Source organism: Canis lupus, chromosome 1 (assembly GCF_011100685.1).
Source record: "Canis lupus familiaris isolate Mischka breed German Shepherd chromosome 1, alternate assembly UU_Cfam_GSD_1.0, whole genome shotgun sequence".
NCBI classification, from domain to species: domain Eukaryota; kingdom Metazoa; phylum Chordata; class Mammalia; order Carnivora; family Canidae; genus Canis; species Canis lupus.
Genome location: NC_049222.1, coordinates 78,193,081 through 78,210,213, shown reverse-complemented (window position 1 = coordinate 78,210,213; position 17,133 = coordinate 78,193,081). Strand labels below are relative to the sequence as shown.

The 17,133-nt window shown below is 41.6% G+C and overlaps 1 protein-coding gene across 6 annotated transcripts in view; it reads right to left on the bottom strand.

Annotated features, from left to right (window-relative positions):
• The window catches only part of TLE1 (TLE family member 1, transcriptional corepressor), an 85,973-nt gene that overhangs the window by 49,958 nt on the left and 18,882 nt on the right, over nt 1–17,133 (bottom strand). For 3 of the 6 annotated variants that reach the window (XM_038527009.1, XM_038527010.1, XM_038527014.1), the window contains 2 exons: nt 9,301–9,363; nt 7,619–7,723 (listed from right to left, as the gene is read on the bottom strand). In XM_038527009.1, coding sequence (XP_038382937.1) covers nt 7,619–7,723; nt 9,301–9,363 — 168 coding nt within the window. The remainder of the gene's footprint in view (nt 1–7,618; nt 7,724–9,300; nt 9,364–17,133) is intronic. The other 3 variants (XM_038527011.1, XM_038527012.1, XM_038527013.1) reach the window with 1 other exon arrangement.

Here is a 17,133-nt window from a genome sequence, read left to right as displayed (position 1 = left end):
ATGAAAACGAAGGCCGACACCCACCTTCACCTCACTAGACGCTAAGCTATTTATCACCAACCACAGAATCAACTTGAATTTTTGAAATTTACCCTGCTTTATAAACCTGAGGGAAAACCATGCCACAGAGATCACAAACTGAACCCAACCAGAGCTAAAACCATGCCCCAAAATAGCATCTCTAATGCTAAAAGCATGACAGTAAGTGGCATTTATAGCATTTGGTATTTAAACACTTTGAAAAGAAAAAAAAATGTGAAAAAGCAGCATTTGTTGACAGTTTTCTCCAAATCACTCTTCCTCGATTTCTGCTATTTCCCTGTTCTTTAAAAACACGCAGTTATCTTGGGAGACTGCAGAAGAAGAAAATTGGCATGCCGCAGGAAACAAGCAGGAAAGGGGGAAAGAGCGTGTAGGAAAAGAAACATCATGGATACTACTCTAGGAGTTATCTGAAAACCTTCCATTATGTGAATGGCCTATCTTATGAAGAGGGGCAGGAGTGATAAACCGGCAGAAACTGCCTCCTGGGGGTCAAGAATTCTCAAGCCACTTGAAAACAGTTTTAAAAAACAAAACAAAACCAACAACCACCACCCCGAGACGCCATGTCCACGTAGGAGCCCACAGAAAATGACACACACAGGCAAAACTGATGGTGTGTATGTAGGCAGGCACCAGGATGGAGGCCTACAATTCTGAAAAGGATCTGAACTCATCTTTATTCTTTCTGCTTTTTAGCAAATCCACAAAGGCCAACTCATCCTGCAACATCGCCGACTTACCTGCCCCTTCCACCTGCCCTGGATGATGGTAACACTTGTGACAATGATCAGAGCAGTGGAGTGAATGGCTTAAATTAGATTAAGTTTTTAAAAGCCATGTTTATTTAGGTAGATCCACTTCTAAAACCACGTAAGGATTTGATGAAAAGATGCTCAACATCATTAGCCATCAAGGAAATATGAAAATCTAAACCACGGATGAGATTCCAACATCACACCCACTGGAATGGCTAGAATCAGAAAGATGGGCAAAAACAAATGTTGGAGAAGATGCTGAGAAACTGAACTCTCATCCATTACTTTGGAAAATGGTCTGGCAGCTGCTCAAAGAGTTAAACAGTTATCACATGACCCAGTGATAACACTCATAGGTTCAGTCCAGAGAAAAGAAAGGAGATCCACATGACATGTACACAATGTTCATTGCAACGTTATTCATAAACAGCCAAAAGGTGGAAACAACCTAAATGTCCATCAGCCAGTGACTGGATTAATAAAGGTGGTATACTGATATATTATTCATCAATAAGGCTGAAGTACACACGACATGAATAAACCTTGAGAATTATATGCAAAGTGAAAGAACCCAGACACAAAAGGCCACGTTATCAGATTCCTTTTATACAAAACGTTTGGAATAGGCAAACCACAGAGACAGAAAGATCAGTGGTTGCAGGGACTGGGGGATGGGGAGTGGAGGGGGTAACTACTAATGGATACAAGGCTTCTTTCTAGAGTGATAAAAATATTCTAGAATTAGTGGTGATGATTGTACACGTTTGTACACGTTTGTGAATATACTAAAACCCACTGATTCGTATGCCTTGAACATTTTATGGTATGTAAATGTTATATCAATTTTTTAAAAATGCATAGGTCTAACTCTTAAAATGGGGTGCTCTACTTTCTACTCTGGAAAAGAGAAAATGTGATAATGCCTTCTTCCAAGGAATCAAGTACAAATCATATGAATATACGCAGGAGAATTAAAAAATGAACAACGCCTCAACAAGTTTTCTAGTAACTAAAATCACACTGACTATTCAGAAGAACCCAGACACTGAAGACAAGCCTTGCATTTGTACTCTCAGTAAAAAACTTAACTTGAACCCAAGAAGTAGGATACATAACGGACTTTGCAATACTGCTCCTTCTCCTTGGAAAATTAACAAAAGGGCTGGACTACCGGAATTTAGGTAGAGGGCAGATCACTAAATATGTTAGTAGAGCCAGAATATCTAGGCTAGTTGTAGCCCTGTCATTTTCTGCTCTTGGTAGCAGCTAGGCATTATTCTCCTAGGGCGAATTTGTTTTATAAAGAAACTTACAGCTGGGTTATTGTTGGGCTTTCCAGGGATTAACTGCATACTCATAAGAATAAGAGGCTAACCTCATCCTCTTAAACTCCACACACTGCAATCCTATAGATAGCTGACAGCTACAGCCGGAGGAGAAAAATAATCCAACATTTTGCTAATCCTTAAACCAATCATCTCATGCAACAATGGGGAGCCTTTAGGTCTACAACTCAATCTCTTAAGGACAGGAAGCCTCCTTAGAGGACACAACAGGAGTTTGTATTCATAGCCATCCCCTAACACAAACATAGACATCACAAAGCCCCTAGACTTCTTTTGTTTCATACTAAGTTGTTTTAAAGTGTAGAGAATTCTAAGTTCGCCTATGAAGCAGGAATATATACATGTGACCAATAACTGGAGCCCCAAAGGCCTTGACAGAAGTTCTGTTCATGGAAAATTAAGTCAGAATAGGTCCAAATAAATGAGAAAGGACAAACAAGATGGCCTACACTAAGCCAAATGTTTTGAGCTCCTGAAGTTCACACACACTGCTATGAGAAACTGCTCAAATTGTCTTAACATCCATCAGTGGGGCAGCTGTCAAAAATCAGGCATTTTGTAGTATAGGAAGAACAACTCCTACTCATCATCTGGCCATCTCCTCACTCTCTCCTTTCAATTCTATCACAATGACCTGTGCAACCCCTCAGGGCCAGCACAAACCTTGTTTCCCTTTCTCTTAGGTAAGGAAGCCAATGATGTCTTATCCTTATTTCTGCTTCTTGATTTTCTCTCCAGGAGCTCCCAAAATTTAACTTTTCCCCATCTGTTTTGTTTTTTTAAGATTTTATTTTTATTTATTCATGAGACAGAGAGGCAGAGACACAGGCAGAGGGAGAAGCACGCTCCTTGCAGGGAGCCCTATGTGGGACTCAATCCCAGGACCCCGGGATCACAACCTGAGCCAAAGGCGCGGACACTCAACCACAGAGCCACCCAGGTGCTCCTTCTCCCTTCTGTTTTGAATCCTAAGTTTGTTCATCAAAAATTAAATAGTCAATGCTTCTTCCCTGCTGCAACCTTACTAAAAACCATTCACGTACGGCACCTGAATGGCAGGAACAGAGCATCTGGATGGGTCTAAACTCAAACACAGACATCCATAGAACCAGGGGAAAAGATTAAAGGGGAAGTAACCAGCCACTAGGAGCCACCACCCCTCACAGAGACTTGGTCAAGTGGACCCACAGATAGGCTACAGATACAGAAACAACGTAGACAGAACTGCAGTTAGAGGAGTCAGGATCGTGCTGGGTAAAGGCTGCCAACCATGGTCTTATCCCTACAAAAGCTAGGCAGGGTAGATGGTATTATCCATTACAGATGAGGATACTCAAGGAGGTTAACTGATTGGACGAGGTCACAAAGCTAAAAATGTGGCAGCACCAAGCATCCCACTCAAGTTCATCTGATCCGGGACCCATGCTTTGTCCAAGGTAACACAGGGCAAATGCTCTTAGAAAGATGAGGACAAAACACCATCAGGTTGGACAGCTGGTCCTTGGATGCCAGTGGACATACAATGACACAATTTTTTTTCAAATTACACTCAGCTAATCATTTTGTCCTCTTTAACCAAAAAGCAATCATCTTCCTTTGAGGATGGAGAAATACTGGCTGCGAAAATGTACAACGGAACTTCCTGGGGTGGAGAGAATCTGCACCCCAAAAGTAGTATGAGTTACAGGGTGTGCACACATGCCCAAGTGATCATACTGTATATTTAAGATTGGTGTGATTCACAATTACACCTCAATTAAAAAAAAAGCCTGTGTATACAAATTTATACATATGTATAACCATAAGATCTGTTAAATTTAAAAATATTTTATTTATTTATTCATGAGAGACACAGAGAGAGAGGCAGAGACATAGGCAGAGGGAGAAGCAGGCTTCCTGTGGGAAGCCCAATGTGGGACTCGATCCCAGGACCCCGGGATCATGACCTGAGCCAAAGGCAGACATTCAACCACTGAGCCACCCAGGTGCTCCCATACAATCTATATTAATTACATGTGATATATACCCACTAAAAGATAACACTACTTATCTGGAATCCCAACCTCAACTAAAATCATTATCATAGCAAGTAGAAGAAAGTTTTTAGTTCCAAACTCCCCACAAATAATACCAGGGAAAGTGGCCTTGAAGAGTCCTTCAATCCTTTTCCCTGCCTTTAGGAAGGCATTAACTATTCCACAAAGTTTGTCATCTAAAGAGTTATTTTGTTTTGACCATTTTTAATAGAATTCCAAATTGGAAAAGAAATCTTTGAGGATTTCACGGAGACTGTCCTGACATAAAGAATTAAAAAAAAAAAAAAGATCAAGGTCTATAGTAAGTTCCCTTCCTACAACACACCTGTTTTCTAAAGCACAAGTGAGCCATGTGTCAAACCAAACCAACCCCACATCTTTTAAGATCGCTGCATTATTAAATACTCTTTCTATTGCTATAAGAACATAACACGTTTAATAGTAAAAGAGCTAATAAAAAGCAAAATTCAAAAAGTAGGGTTGCAGTGATTATTCTGCCAATTATCAAATTTGCTACCCGTCACAACTGTTTAAAAAAGTATCACATTAAAAGTAACTATTTTAATAGTTTCTCCAAATATCAAGTATCTAAGAAGCTTATCTTTCTTAAATACCAGTAATCTATGAGATTAAAGCAGGTGTCATCTGTAGTGAAAAGGCTTTAAAATCCAGTATTTTCTGTCAGGTAGGAGAACTAAGTTCTCCATGCTGGTGAGAAATGGGCATCGCTAATTCACTCAACGTGAACGGAAAAAATAGAACCAATCTCTTCCTCCTCCAAGACCATCTGCAGTCCCAGGACACAAGCTGAGCCTACCTTAGAAGCTCTGGTGTCCTTGAGAAGATTTCACTTTTTCCAGGTTTGCTAAAGAGAAATGTCTTTAGCCCTGCCAAGCAAGCAGTAAACTCCTTGATTGTACCTTAAAGGGAATGAGAATGTTTCGGCTCATTTGCATTTTAAAGGCTACTCTTTCATGATCTTTCACACTTGTAATAGATGTCTAAACCGTTAAATTACTATTTCTTTTCTTAGCCTGAAAGTCGATGCAGACGAAGAGCGTGGCCTCTCCCATTGTTCTTCATCCTGAGCCGGTCCCTGAACAATACTGACAGCTGCTATCAAACCGGGCTGCATTTACTCTGTGCGCAGCTGCTGCTTGTAGGAGCAGACAGCCTCCCGGAGCCTCCTCCCCTCTGGGGAGACAGGTTGACATACTGCATGTTCAATGAAGGGGTGCAAAGGTCCACTGAATTGTCAACCCAATTTTATGCTACTTCAATTTTCCAGGACGCGCACAATTCCTTTCAAGCAAAAATCAAGCATATGCCAGAGCATGAAACTTACGGTGCAGGATAATTATTGATCACTACAAACTTTAAAAGAGCCTTCTGACATAAATTAATAGACTGAGCCAAAAATTACAATTAGAAAAACCGCACATGCTAGTCGCTGAAGACATGCACTTGGCGTTAAGTCTTGTGCGAGGCCCAATTCACTGATTTGGGTTATTGTTGCTAGCTATCAGAGCTAATCTGCCTTTATAATCTCAACAACATGTTTCCTGGATGAAAGCCATTCATAAAATTAGCGATTCATCTGCCCTTCTAAAGCGACCTGCCATTTTCAGTTTCTGATTCAATTCAAAAGGAGTATTACCTATAAACATCTGGTTAATACAATTTCCTCCTTCCTAATGTGTGGGACTGGGCAGGGCCTTTGAGAATTTACAGGTAGGAGGTTCGCCGCCATCAAGAAATGGTATGTAAAAATTTAGAGACTCTCAGAAAACAAACATGTTCCACAAAGTGTAACTGGGTACTTGAGCATTGCTTTGCATATGTTTCTCTTTAATCAAAACAGGCTTTTCCATCCTCATTCATTTGGGTTAAAAAATTTCTGTGCTCAAGCTACAAGTACAATTTGCTATTAGTCTTTGCTAATCAAACACGGTACATGCAAAAGTACCAGTGAATATTTGATTTGATCTCTGAAATAAAGCAATTCATTACACAAGAAAAGGGTACAGAAGGCAGCCGACAAATGCAGATGTAATTGTGTTTTTTGTTGAATGTGATTAGAGAGCCCACTAAGTAACAGTCAAAAATGTGATCTAAAGAGCGGGGGGAGAAAGGCAGAGCCTGGGTCTGGGGGGGAAAGAGGAGGAGGGGAGAATTGTTTATGCAGAGCTAAGCTGTCAAGTGTAATAAAGCAGCTTGAATAAAATTTAAGCTGAAAATCCACTGAAGCTCCCCATTTCAGGGAGGAAAAAGCTATTAAAAGGAAATGAAGGTCACCCTCCCACTTTATTTCACCTAATTGACTGCCAATAGCTTACCACAGGCAACCCGACTGCAGATCGGCAATTGAGAAACTGATGAAAGGAGAGTTTTCAAGCTGAGGCTCATTCTTTAATCCTCCTTGGCTCTTATGTTTTTTCTCCATCTCCAGTTGGGATGTAATTTTAAACCCTGATGGATTAACTGGTTCCATTGTCTGTGGCCGTCATTGGACTATGGCACTCTTAATCCGTACAGCAGCATGTCTAATTATCATTACAAAGTGTCTGAGGGAACTATAAAGACCAGCAGGGCATCTTCTCACAAGCAATTAACATAAATTGATAAATGAGTGATTTGAATCCGCTCAAGGCACTAACATATGAATAAAATCAGAAAGGATGGTCCCTTGTTTCAGCTACTTCTTTGGCTTAGTCTGGAAGGGCAGAAAACATGAAAACCGTCTCTGGGTCTCAGGGCCTGCAGTGGTGAGGACGAGCTCAGGGGGGGCGGGGAAGGGAGGGATGGACCCCACGGTTCACTGGGCTCATTAATGCAGAGCAAATGACCTGTGATTGACAACCAGTTGCCAGCGTGGAGCGCTAACTGAACTCAACACAGGAGAGCAGAAACCTGGTGAAAGGCTAGAGAGCACTGGGGCAGACAATTATCACTTCTTCAACGGCAAGAGAGAGCTTTTTTCATTGGGGTGCCACTTAAAAATTCATGCAAGAGGCACAAGAAAGAGAAAGAGCAAACAGTTATACCAGGGTCTAACACCCCAGAAAGCAAAAGGCAAAAAAGCAAAAATGGCTAAATAAAAGGATCATCCTGAGACCTGTCCTGACCTCACTGTGATCCAAAGTTAGATGCCAGAAGTCAGGAAAGTATTTAAAACTCTAACTAGAAGCTTTTACAAGGATGGTTTAAGTGTCAGGGTATAAACTGCATCTATTTCCCCATTTCTTCCCCTCCTAACAATGCTTCTATCACCTTATGCTCACCTGTCTTCCTCAACACACCTTGGCATACCTGAGCCCTCCTCCCCCACCCTGACCGACAGGCCAACGATAAGCCTACACGACATTATATACACGTAGATATATACAGACAGATTAAGCCATCAAATTAATAAGAAATGAAAGCTGGTTATACACACTGTAGGAGGTAGACCTGGTAGGCCACGTACCCCGATGATGGCATTCAACTCTGCCATGGTCACCTGTTTGGCACGCTCGACAGCCTGGGCCACCTGTTGCTGATGCTTTGAAAACAAGAAGAAGAAAAAGTGTTAGCAAGGCAGCCAAAGAACTTCACTGTACCTTCCAACAACAACAACAAAAATATAAAAGCATATGCAATGCAGATCCAAGTAGAATATGGATTTAAATGCGAAGTTTCTCAAGTACTGATTATTTCACAGAACACATGTACAGCAGGAAAAGGAAAACAGAGAACGGGTGCTTTCCTTATTTCTAACCAACACTAGTCTCCACTTAACTTCTGATGGGAATTTTGGGGTTGAAATGATAAAAAAAAAAGTCAACGAAGACATCAAAACTGATAACCTGAAGCCTTAGAAAATCGATGGTATGAGGATTTGGAGGATTACCCAGGTTTGTGAAAGGTGTTCACCGTAAGTTTGAGTGGGTAAAGTTTACAGCCGGTTTAAAACCCCCATTTCTATACTTAAAATTTAAACATTAAATCTTCCATTATTTCTCAAGTCAACAAATCTCAACCCGCCAGTAGTTTGTGGAAACTCTGGGGATTCTTCTCCTTTATTTAGCCTTTAGATTTTTCATCCTCCTGAGGGGGAAAAAAAAGGATACCCTCCCCCCCTCTTAGTTCACAGGTTGGAAACACCCTGCATACCTCCCAACTCCACTCACAAATAAGAACAAAGCCACATCTTTGCTTAGAGAGGCATGAGGCTGTGGCAGAATCTGGGATTACTAAAGTCTAAGGACACCATCCCAAAGGCCAACAAATCTGAATTTTATCATCAAATAGATGTTACACCAGGAAAGGCAGAGATGAAGCCTATGCTATCCACTATGGAGCAGCAGATGCCAACAAGAACAGACACAGTATTCTAGCTGTGAGTTCAGGAAGCTTTTCACTGTCTCAAGATACATGCATCCTGTCCAGGCTGAAAACACAGTTATCATTTATTAGCTTGTATCTGAAAGTAAAGTAAAGTAAACTTGCAGGCAAAACTATAATATATTGGTTTTGAATCAGTTTCATAGATTACTCATATGAAGAGCTTTTCCCTCTCAAAGTACAAAAGTTCAACCTCTGTGACTTTGTAACTTCATAAAATGGCTTACATATGTAAGTGACTCTGTACATCACGGTAACGCAAACTCTTATTTTATCCTTAGGAGTATTAGCATTCTCGTCCTCCGTGGACATCATTACATCAACCTGACTTGATGTACAAGTACAAATGGAATACCTGCTTCCATGGTCAAGTCAATTGTGATGGAACCATTTTCAAAATGCAGGAAAGGAAAAGCTCTCTAGAAGGACACTTGAATCACCAGGGGCTTACCAAGCTTAGTCTACTCCTCAAAGCAAAGGAAAGCTTTACATTTGATTGTCATTTTGCAGCCTTTCACAGAAAAAAAAAATTAATTTGAGGTTGAGCTATCGTCACCACTTTTACAGTGTGCCCTCAGATCTGTTAGATGGAATAGCAGGGGGTTTACACACTTCAGCTGTAACAGATGTTCTTCACACTTGTTCCTTGTGATAAAATTAACATCTTAAAACTAGCTAATTTGCAAACAGAGAAGCAACATAATTGCACTTTAACAGCTGAACAGTTTTACTTACTTCCTGAGACAGAAATGGGATGACTTGTGCACAAATTGTATTCAATCTCTTGGCGATTTCAGTCTATAAAGACAAAGCCATATAAATGTTTAGTATACTTGATAATCAGTTCAGAAAGATAAAACTTCATACCCAACACTTTAGCCTTCCACTACCTCACTCTGGAGGGCATAAAATTGCTTTCCCAAGCTATGTTGCTAATATTTATCTTGAGATAAACAGTAGATATTAATCCCACTTGCAAAGTAAGACATAATCGCACACTTTATTGGTCACTTAAAGAAAAGATAATGGGCAGCTTAATTGAGTCGGAAAATCTACGTGGTTTAAGGCTATACGGTCCTTTAACCTGGTGAGTGCAAACCCCCTCATATGCTTATTCAATTATGGTGTACTATTGAACTGTTTTTTTTTTTGTTGTTGTTTTTTTGAAGATTTCATCCGTGGGCAGCCCCAGTGGCGCAGCGGTTTAGCGCTGCCTGCAGCCCCGGGTGTGATCCTGGAGACCCGGGATCAAGTACCACGTCGGGCTCCTTGCATGGAGCCTGCTTCTCCCTCTGCCTGTGTCTCTGCCTCTCTCTCTCTCTCTCTGTCTCTCATGAATAAATAAATAAAATCTTTAAAACAAAAAATAAAGATTTCATCCATTCATTCATGAGATGTACACAGAGAGAGGCAGAGACATAGGCAGAGGGAGAATCAGGCTCCCTATGGGGAGCCTGATGCGGGACTCTATCCCAGGACCCCAGGATCACGCCCTGAGCCAAAGGCAGATGCTCAACTACTGAGCCACCCAGGTGCTCCATACTACATGTTTTTATGTCATTATAGCAAGTTCATTCCAACTGGTGTAGTAAGCCAGTGGGGCAGGGGCACCATCAAACTGGGTCTAGCCTTCAAGATAAGGTCAAGAGTGAGAGCAAGAGGAGCCCACAGACCTTCCTGCTTGTCCCAACTCTTATACAACCTAACTTTTATACAACTCAAACAGGACTTCAACATTAGTAGCCCTCAATGAGTCTATTGCAAACAGGCCAAAGAAACATAGCTGAAACAGCACCCAAGGCCAGTATGAGGGTCAGGTCGAGGTGCTCTGGGTATTTATCTGTCAAGTATCACCACAGTGAGGTATCAAATGTACACCTTGCTGGGAGAGCCCCATGGGTCAGCTGGATGTCACAAAATGTGTCCTGAGGGTCTGTGGCACAGGCTTTTATAAAGAAAGTAAGAGAAGTCCCCGCTCAGTTCCAAATCCACAGCAGTCCCTCTGCTGCAAGGGATAAACTGGCCAAGGGAGGCAATAAATAGTACTCTGCCCACCCAGCCTCTAACATCCTCCAGCAATGCAAAGCAGCTCTGCTTTCCTCTAATTCTGAAGAACCAGTTCTGCCTTAAAAACAAAACAAACAAAACAAAACAAAAAAAGGTCATCTACAAAGGCCCAGCCTTGACCTTATTTATTTCATCATTTTCTGTCAATGCTTACTAATGCCACCTCTATTACCGAATTAGGTGATGAAAAGGAGCATGAGAAGAAAATTATGAAGCATATAGACTATGCCCAGAGAATGGAGTAAGCAAGATAAAGTAGAAAGCCCAGAAGCTGTATAATCAAGCATATTAAAAAGAGCTGCCTTTCTCCTCCAGGATAATTCCAGTTAACTAAGCAACAAGGACTTTGGTTTTATGGGATGGGACTTAGGCCAAACCAACTCAATTCTCCCTGACCACCAATGAGATAGGGTTACAGACCTCTCCTTGGAAGAGAGGGGGAAATAAATGCTCAGGGTAGAGAGCAAACCCATGACCTTGCTTTAACCAGCGGGGCAAACAGATCTATGCAAAAAAGATGCAGCTGTACCAGGTGCAAAAACAGAACTGGGTCAGCCCCACCCAGCTCATTTGATCAGAGCCACGGACTCTAACTCAAGGTCATGGCTCTCCTTGAAAGTATGGGTAGACTTCCCTTCCTTTACAACAGGGTTCTGCACCATATATTAGGGTACCCATGTAGGAGTAGAGCTGCCCTTTGCGGACTTGTAGGTCCTTATTCCCTATTCCATACCTACCGTACAGTCCAACAGCAGTCCGTACTTTCCCGTTCTCCAAAATGCACACTTAAGGTCCACTTTTAAAGAGGACATAGGCTCATTTTGAGCATACACAGGCACACATTGAGATATATATACAGAAATATAAAATAAAGTTAAAATAACCTTAAGTCTATCATCCCGGAATATCCATGACTAACAACATTTTGGTGATTCTGGAAAGGATCATTCCAGGCTCTCATTACATACATGTGCACAAGCCCAGGGTGGAAAGATACACTTCCTATACCACGGGGTCCCATTATATTATTCACTGCTTTTCAATAATACATTATTTCCACCCAAAAATGTATAAATGGGTGCCCTCCCACTCAATAAATACAAACATGAATAAAGACATCATTCCACCATACAAGCATACTGGTGCACTCCCGGTATCAGTGGGTATTTATATTTCATCTAATTTTCCAAAATTACAAACTCTGTGTCGAATAACCCTCTACATAGATCTCTAAAAGGAAGAAGTGAAACTGCTAGGTCAAAGTGTATACATATTTTACATTGTAATGCATGCTGATAAACTGCCCTGCAGAAAAGGTTACCAATTTACAGTATCACTAGTCTATGAGGGGGCTTGCTCTCCTACCCAATGTCAATATTGGGTTTTGTTGACCTTTTTAAAATCTCTATCCATCTAATAGATTAAAACAATGACTTCGTTTTTATTTGCATTACTTAGATTCTTCCTGTACCTAAACATCTTCTCACATATTTTTTGGTCCACTTTCTATTTTCTTTCCATTATTTTTCCTTGGGTATTTACTACTCATCACTGTCTTTTTGTAATAGTTCTTGCCATATAATAAATATTGACCCTTTTTCCATAGTTTTTCCAGCTTGCCACTAGTCTTTCAACCTTGCTTACCACGGATTTTTTTGGCCATGAGTAACTTTAAATTTTTATGTGATCACTTACTAAGGGATATTTTTCCTGTGTTCTTGACTTTAGGGTCAGGGTTAGAACACCCAAAAATCATAGAGGCCATTCTTAATTTTCTTCTAGCACTGCTAATGGAATTTATTTTGGTTTAAGAAAAGATGGATCTCTTTAATTAGTAATGATAATTATATGTGTTATTACATAGAATGGCTTCAAGGTAGAACTGAACTTAACTGTCAGGGGACAGTTTAGACCCTAAATGGAATGAACTCATAAACCTTCAATAATTATCAAAGTCACTAAAAACACAAGAAGTACAGGTTAAGGCATAAACAATATAAATTAGGTAAGAGTACATAAGATTGAAACAGAAGAAGAAGGTGAAAGATCAAAACTCAAACCGATGAAGAGACGTCAAAAGCCATGCCATCTGTCCTGGGAATTCTCAATCAATGGTCCGGAGAAAGAATGGAAATCAGAGCAACAGAGGAGGCTATTAGCCCAGCTGTCTTCCCCCCTCTGCCAGGTCTCTAAACCCTCATCTTAACGGAGCCTCTGACAAATGAGCTTGATTTGGGCCTACAAAGCTAAATTCAGATCTCACCTCTGGTTTACCCTGAAATTCTTCAAGCTGCCCTGGTTCTCCCTAACAAGAGTACCTACCCTTCTGGCAGAGTGAGGATGCAACCTGTTTCCCAGACAGGGCTTTGTGAGCTCCGAAATATCACTGCCACCCGAGGATGGTTTCACAAACGTTTTCCCCAACTCTTAAAAGAGCGTGGACAGCAGCATAAAAGCAGACAGTAATTCCTTAGTATTATCTCTTGCTTCAATGCAAGGATATTCTGATAAGACCTTTAATTTAGCACAATATAACAAGTACCAGTTTGCCACCTGTGCTTCTACTCCTGACTACAGAGTTTGTAAGCAGGTTAAACTGGACATTTCACCCGGCTTCAGCAGGTATTAAGAAAGTTCTATGACTCTTTTAAGACTGCCTTCTATGTGCTCTGAAGGCTGGACAGCTCCAGGGGGAAAAAATGCAAAGGAGAACCGTATTTTCCCTCTAGAAATCATTCTTCTGCCCAAAGCTGAAGATATATTCGGTAAGTCATAATGCTTATATATAAATTTTCCTGTTCCTGTATTTATGACACCACGTAAGGCAACAACATTTAGGCTGTCAAGAGCTTTCCCCAAACCAGATCTGCAAGGAAACTTCATGCCCAGAAACTTAACGAGCAGGTCAAAGGCCCCAGCACCAAGCCTTCCTTCATGGATAGCTGCCACATACTGAGGTAGCAGGAAGCAGGAATCCAAATTACCTGTCCAGAACTATCTGTTATTCTCCTTGTCAGTGCCAACTTCCCTCACTGATTTGCTTATGGTAATAGCGTGGGCCCTGATAATCCAAAAACTTGGGTTTCCATCTCAGCAAATGAGTGAGTACTCGGTGTCCTCAGGGAAGTCACTCCCACTGCTGGGCCCCAGATCTCTGCCAAATGACCCCAGTGTTTCGTCAGAATCAAGTGACCAACTATGTCAGCTATAGCTACACTAGTGCCAAGTGCTCTACTACTACTACCCTGACCCTTGGAGGCCTTCCTTAAATCCACTTCGAAGCTGCCCCGTAACACCAATAAGTACTTGTCCAGGCCATGCATAATCCTCCACAGCATTTACTGTCATTTAGCAACCTAGGCCTCTGTGTTTATTAGTTTTAAAACATTTTATTTAAATTTAATTTGCCAACATATAACACTCAGTGCTCGTCTCATCAAGTGCCCTCCTTAGTAAGCTTCTATGTTTAAAATCTTGTTTACCTAAAGGTTCCATAGAGTTTCATAACAGCTTCTGGCATTAAAGTCTTCTCCATGCAAGACGGGAAGCATGAGAGCAAGACTCCTAGTGAACCCTGACACAGCTCCTTGCCAGACCTGCCCCACAAAAAGAATGCTTCATAGAATCCCCGCACACCTTCAACTCAATGGCCAAGATGCAACCAGATAAACTGTTTATAAATGGTGTTTGAATAAGGCTTTGTTTACAGGACAAAATCCTGTCTTGAAGTATGAGATTGGTGTACATGCGTATTTTAACTTCAATATGGACAAACCCCTCCAGGGCCTGCAATGAACCAAAACCTAGTGTATTCTGCAAGGCTCTTAATGGAACATGGAATGTTCTTCCTAAACTTAAAGTTTTAGGATTTTATGATTCCTGAGAGCTCAGCTCTCCACCTTTTCATATTCCTTACACCTTGTCTACTAGACTGAAGACCCCACTACCCAACGTCTGTCCCCTTCTCTGCTATGCAGAGAGTAATATATATTGAGTGTTGTCTGAAGCTCAAAACAGGGCGAAGACTGCTCAAGAGTAATTGCCCGTGGGTCTCAAAGCAATCCAATGGCACCTTGCCCAAAGTCAGCTTAGGGAGGGGAAACTCCACCACCATTAAATTGCAAATTGATGGATCATAAAAAATGCTGCTTGTGCTGAGGGCTGGCAAACCGATCTTCTGGTTTCCTTGAACCAAGCGGGAAGCCAAGAGAAAAACACAGTGGAGTGTTGGTAAGAAGTGTCTGGCAACAGATAAATGGGCAAGAACATGAAAACAAAGCATACAAAAAAAGGAAATAAATAATCTCTAAATCCCTTCTGACTGGATTTCTGAGTCTGTGAAATGACAGCCTGAAACACAGGGGGGTGGGGGTGGGGGTGGGGGGAGTCCAACCTCACCAGTAACCAAATAAAATGCAGATTTTGTTGTGTGTAAGGAGGGTCATTCCACACCAGTTAAGTTATTTTATTTAAAAAAATTAAAAAAATCCCACAATGATGAGTCCTCTGGGAAGCTGGAACAATCGTATATTACTGATGACAGAGTAAATTGGTACAGTCATCTTGGAAAGAGGTGGGCAATGTGTTTCAAGAGCATGAAATTATTCAAACCCTTTGGTAAGGCTTCCCACAGCTAAGAATGTATCCTAAGGAAATAGTTCAGATGAAAAGCATTCCATGCATGAAGCTGTTCACTGCAGCACTCGTTTCAAAGCAAAAGAGAAAAAGCCAGGTAAAGATAGAACAGCAGTTCCACACATCACAACCATCTGCAGAGTTTTTGAAAAAGTTAACATTTGCCCTCCTGATAAGTCAGTTGTCTAATACTAGGAGAATGGTTAACTACACTACATCAACCCAAAGGCATGGCCAGTAACCATTAAAGTGATTTTGATGGATAATGATGCTTAAATGGCCAACACGTTCACTAGATGAAGCAGGAAGAGAACAAAGATGTGGTGTTAATGTGTCTATTTTTTTTTTAACTTATGCATGTGGCCAAGTGCTATAACTTGATACCCAAAATAAAAACAGTGATTATGCTGGGGTGGCAGGGTTATCTGTAACTTTTCCCCCCTCCAGTGACCTTGAAAACACCACCCATGATTGACTGTTTTAACGTGTGATTACCCAGGGAAGGGAGAGAAGGGCAGTCAGGCCCACTACTCCTGTGATTGACGGTGGCGCTGACTCACAACAATGCTGGCAAACCCTAAAACCCTTTGGGTGCCCAGCTCTCTTACAATCCTCTTATCACAGTGCAGAAACCAATGCCTACAGTAAATGATTTGCCTGGGATCATAAAGCAATATTAGAAGTCACTTCCTCTGCCTACTCCTTTCTCTAGGAAGTGGAAGTGGGAAACTGGGACACACTCAAAACCAGAAACAAAGCTGATGAACTCAGCCTTGTCTGCAAAGCAAGACGCCCAAGTAGGACCACAGCAGCGCAAAGTCAAGAGCATGTCATCCCTCAGCCAACAACAGCACCACAAGAAGCAGCCCCCGTCTGCCGGTGGTGGCATGGCAGAAATGCTCAGCAAGGCAGGGGAGGAATCTTATAAGGGACCTGGGTTATAAATGGCAAACAAAGAGCAGCCAGCCAAATAACCTCACTTTCATCCTTTCATTAGTGCGTCAGCCCTAACATCAGGCAATCTAGCACCCCAGTAAAGCAAAATCCACAAAAACCCATCCAAAAATACATCTCTAGATCCTAAAGATGACATCAGGATATACCTAAGAAAAATTTAAGATGTTTGAACAAAAATTGCATACCTAAAATGATATATGAGGAACACTGTAAATAATCTCCCGATAGTCTCCCAGCTGCCCTTCACAGGAGGAGAAAGGTTCCCTGCCTACAGACTGTCTTCAGAAGGTTGGCATTTCACCAGCCTGTCTCCCATAATGGCACCTTGCTTCACCAGCACATGCATGCAAAGGTAATTTTATCTTAGATTCTAATGCATCAGTGTAGCCTTCTGTTTAAAATAGAATTATGTTCATAAAGGACTAACCACATTTTGGGGAAATCCAAATGAAAAGGGCTTGGCCTCTCTCTGTGGTTTTAATGGTTTAACGAGGTTGTCAGTGGTTTTCAGACTTAAGGGGGCAGTGAGATCACATGAAAGGCTTGTTAAAACACAGATGGCTGGGCCCCACTCCCAGAGTTTGAGTCAGGAGGTCTGCAGCACAAGCATCTGCATTTCTAACAAGTTCCCAGGTGATCTGCAGTTCTTGAACTGGGAACCCCACTTTGAGAACCACAGACAACGGTCCGCCAAGACAGTGATGGCATCTACTACTTAGTACACATACCAGGTCCTCTTACACCCCGTCAATCAGCACAAGTGCCCAGTGAGAAAGGGCTGAAAGGTGAGCAAATCCTGCCTGGGGTCAGAAACAAGCAGGCAAGGAGATCCGACCCGCCTCTCCTCCAAGGCCTAGCCATGAGCAATGGTGCCCTTCTCTGCCCATTTTTTATAAACCAAGCCCATGG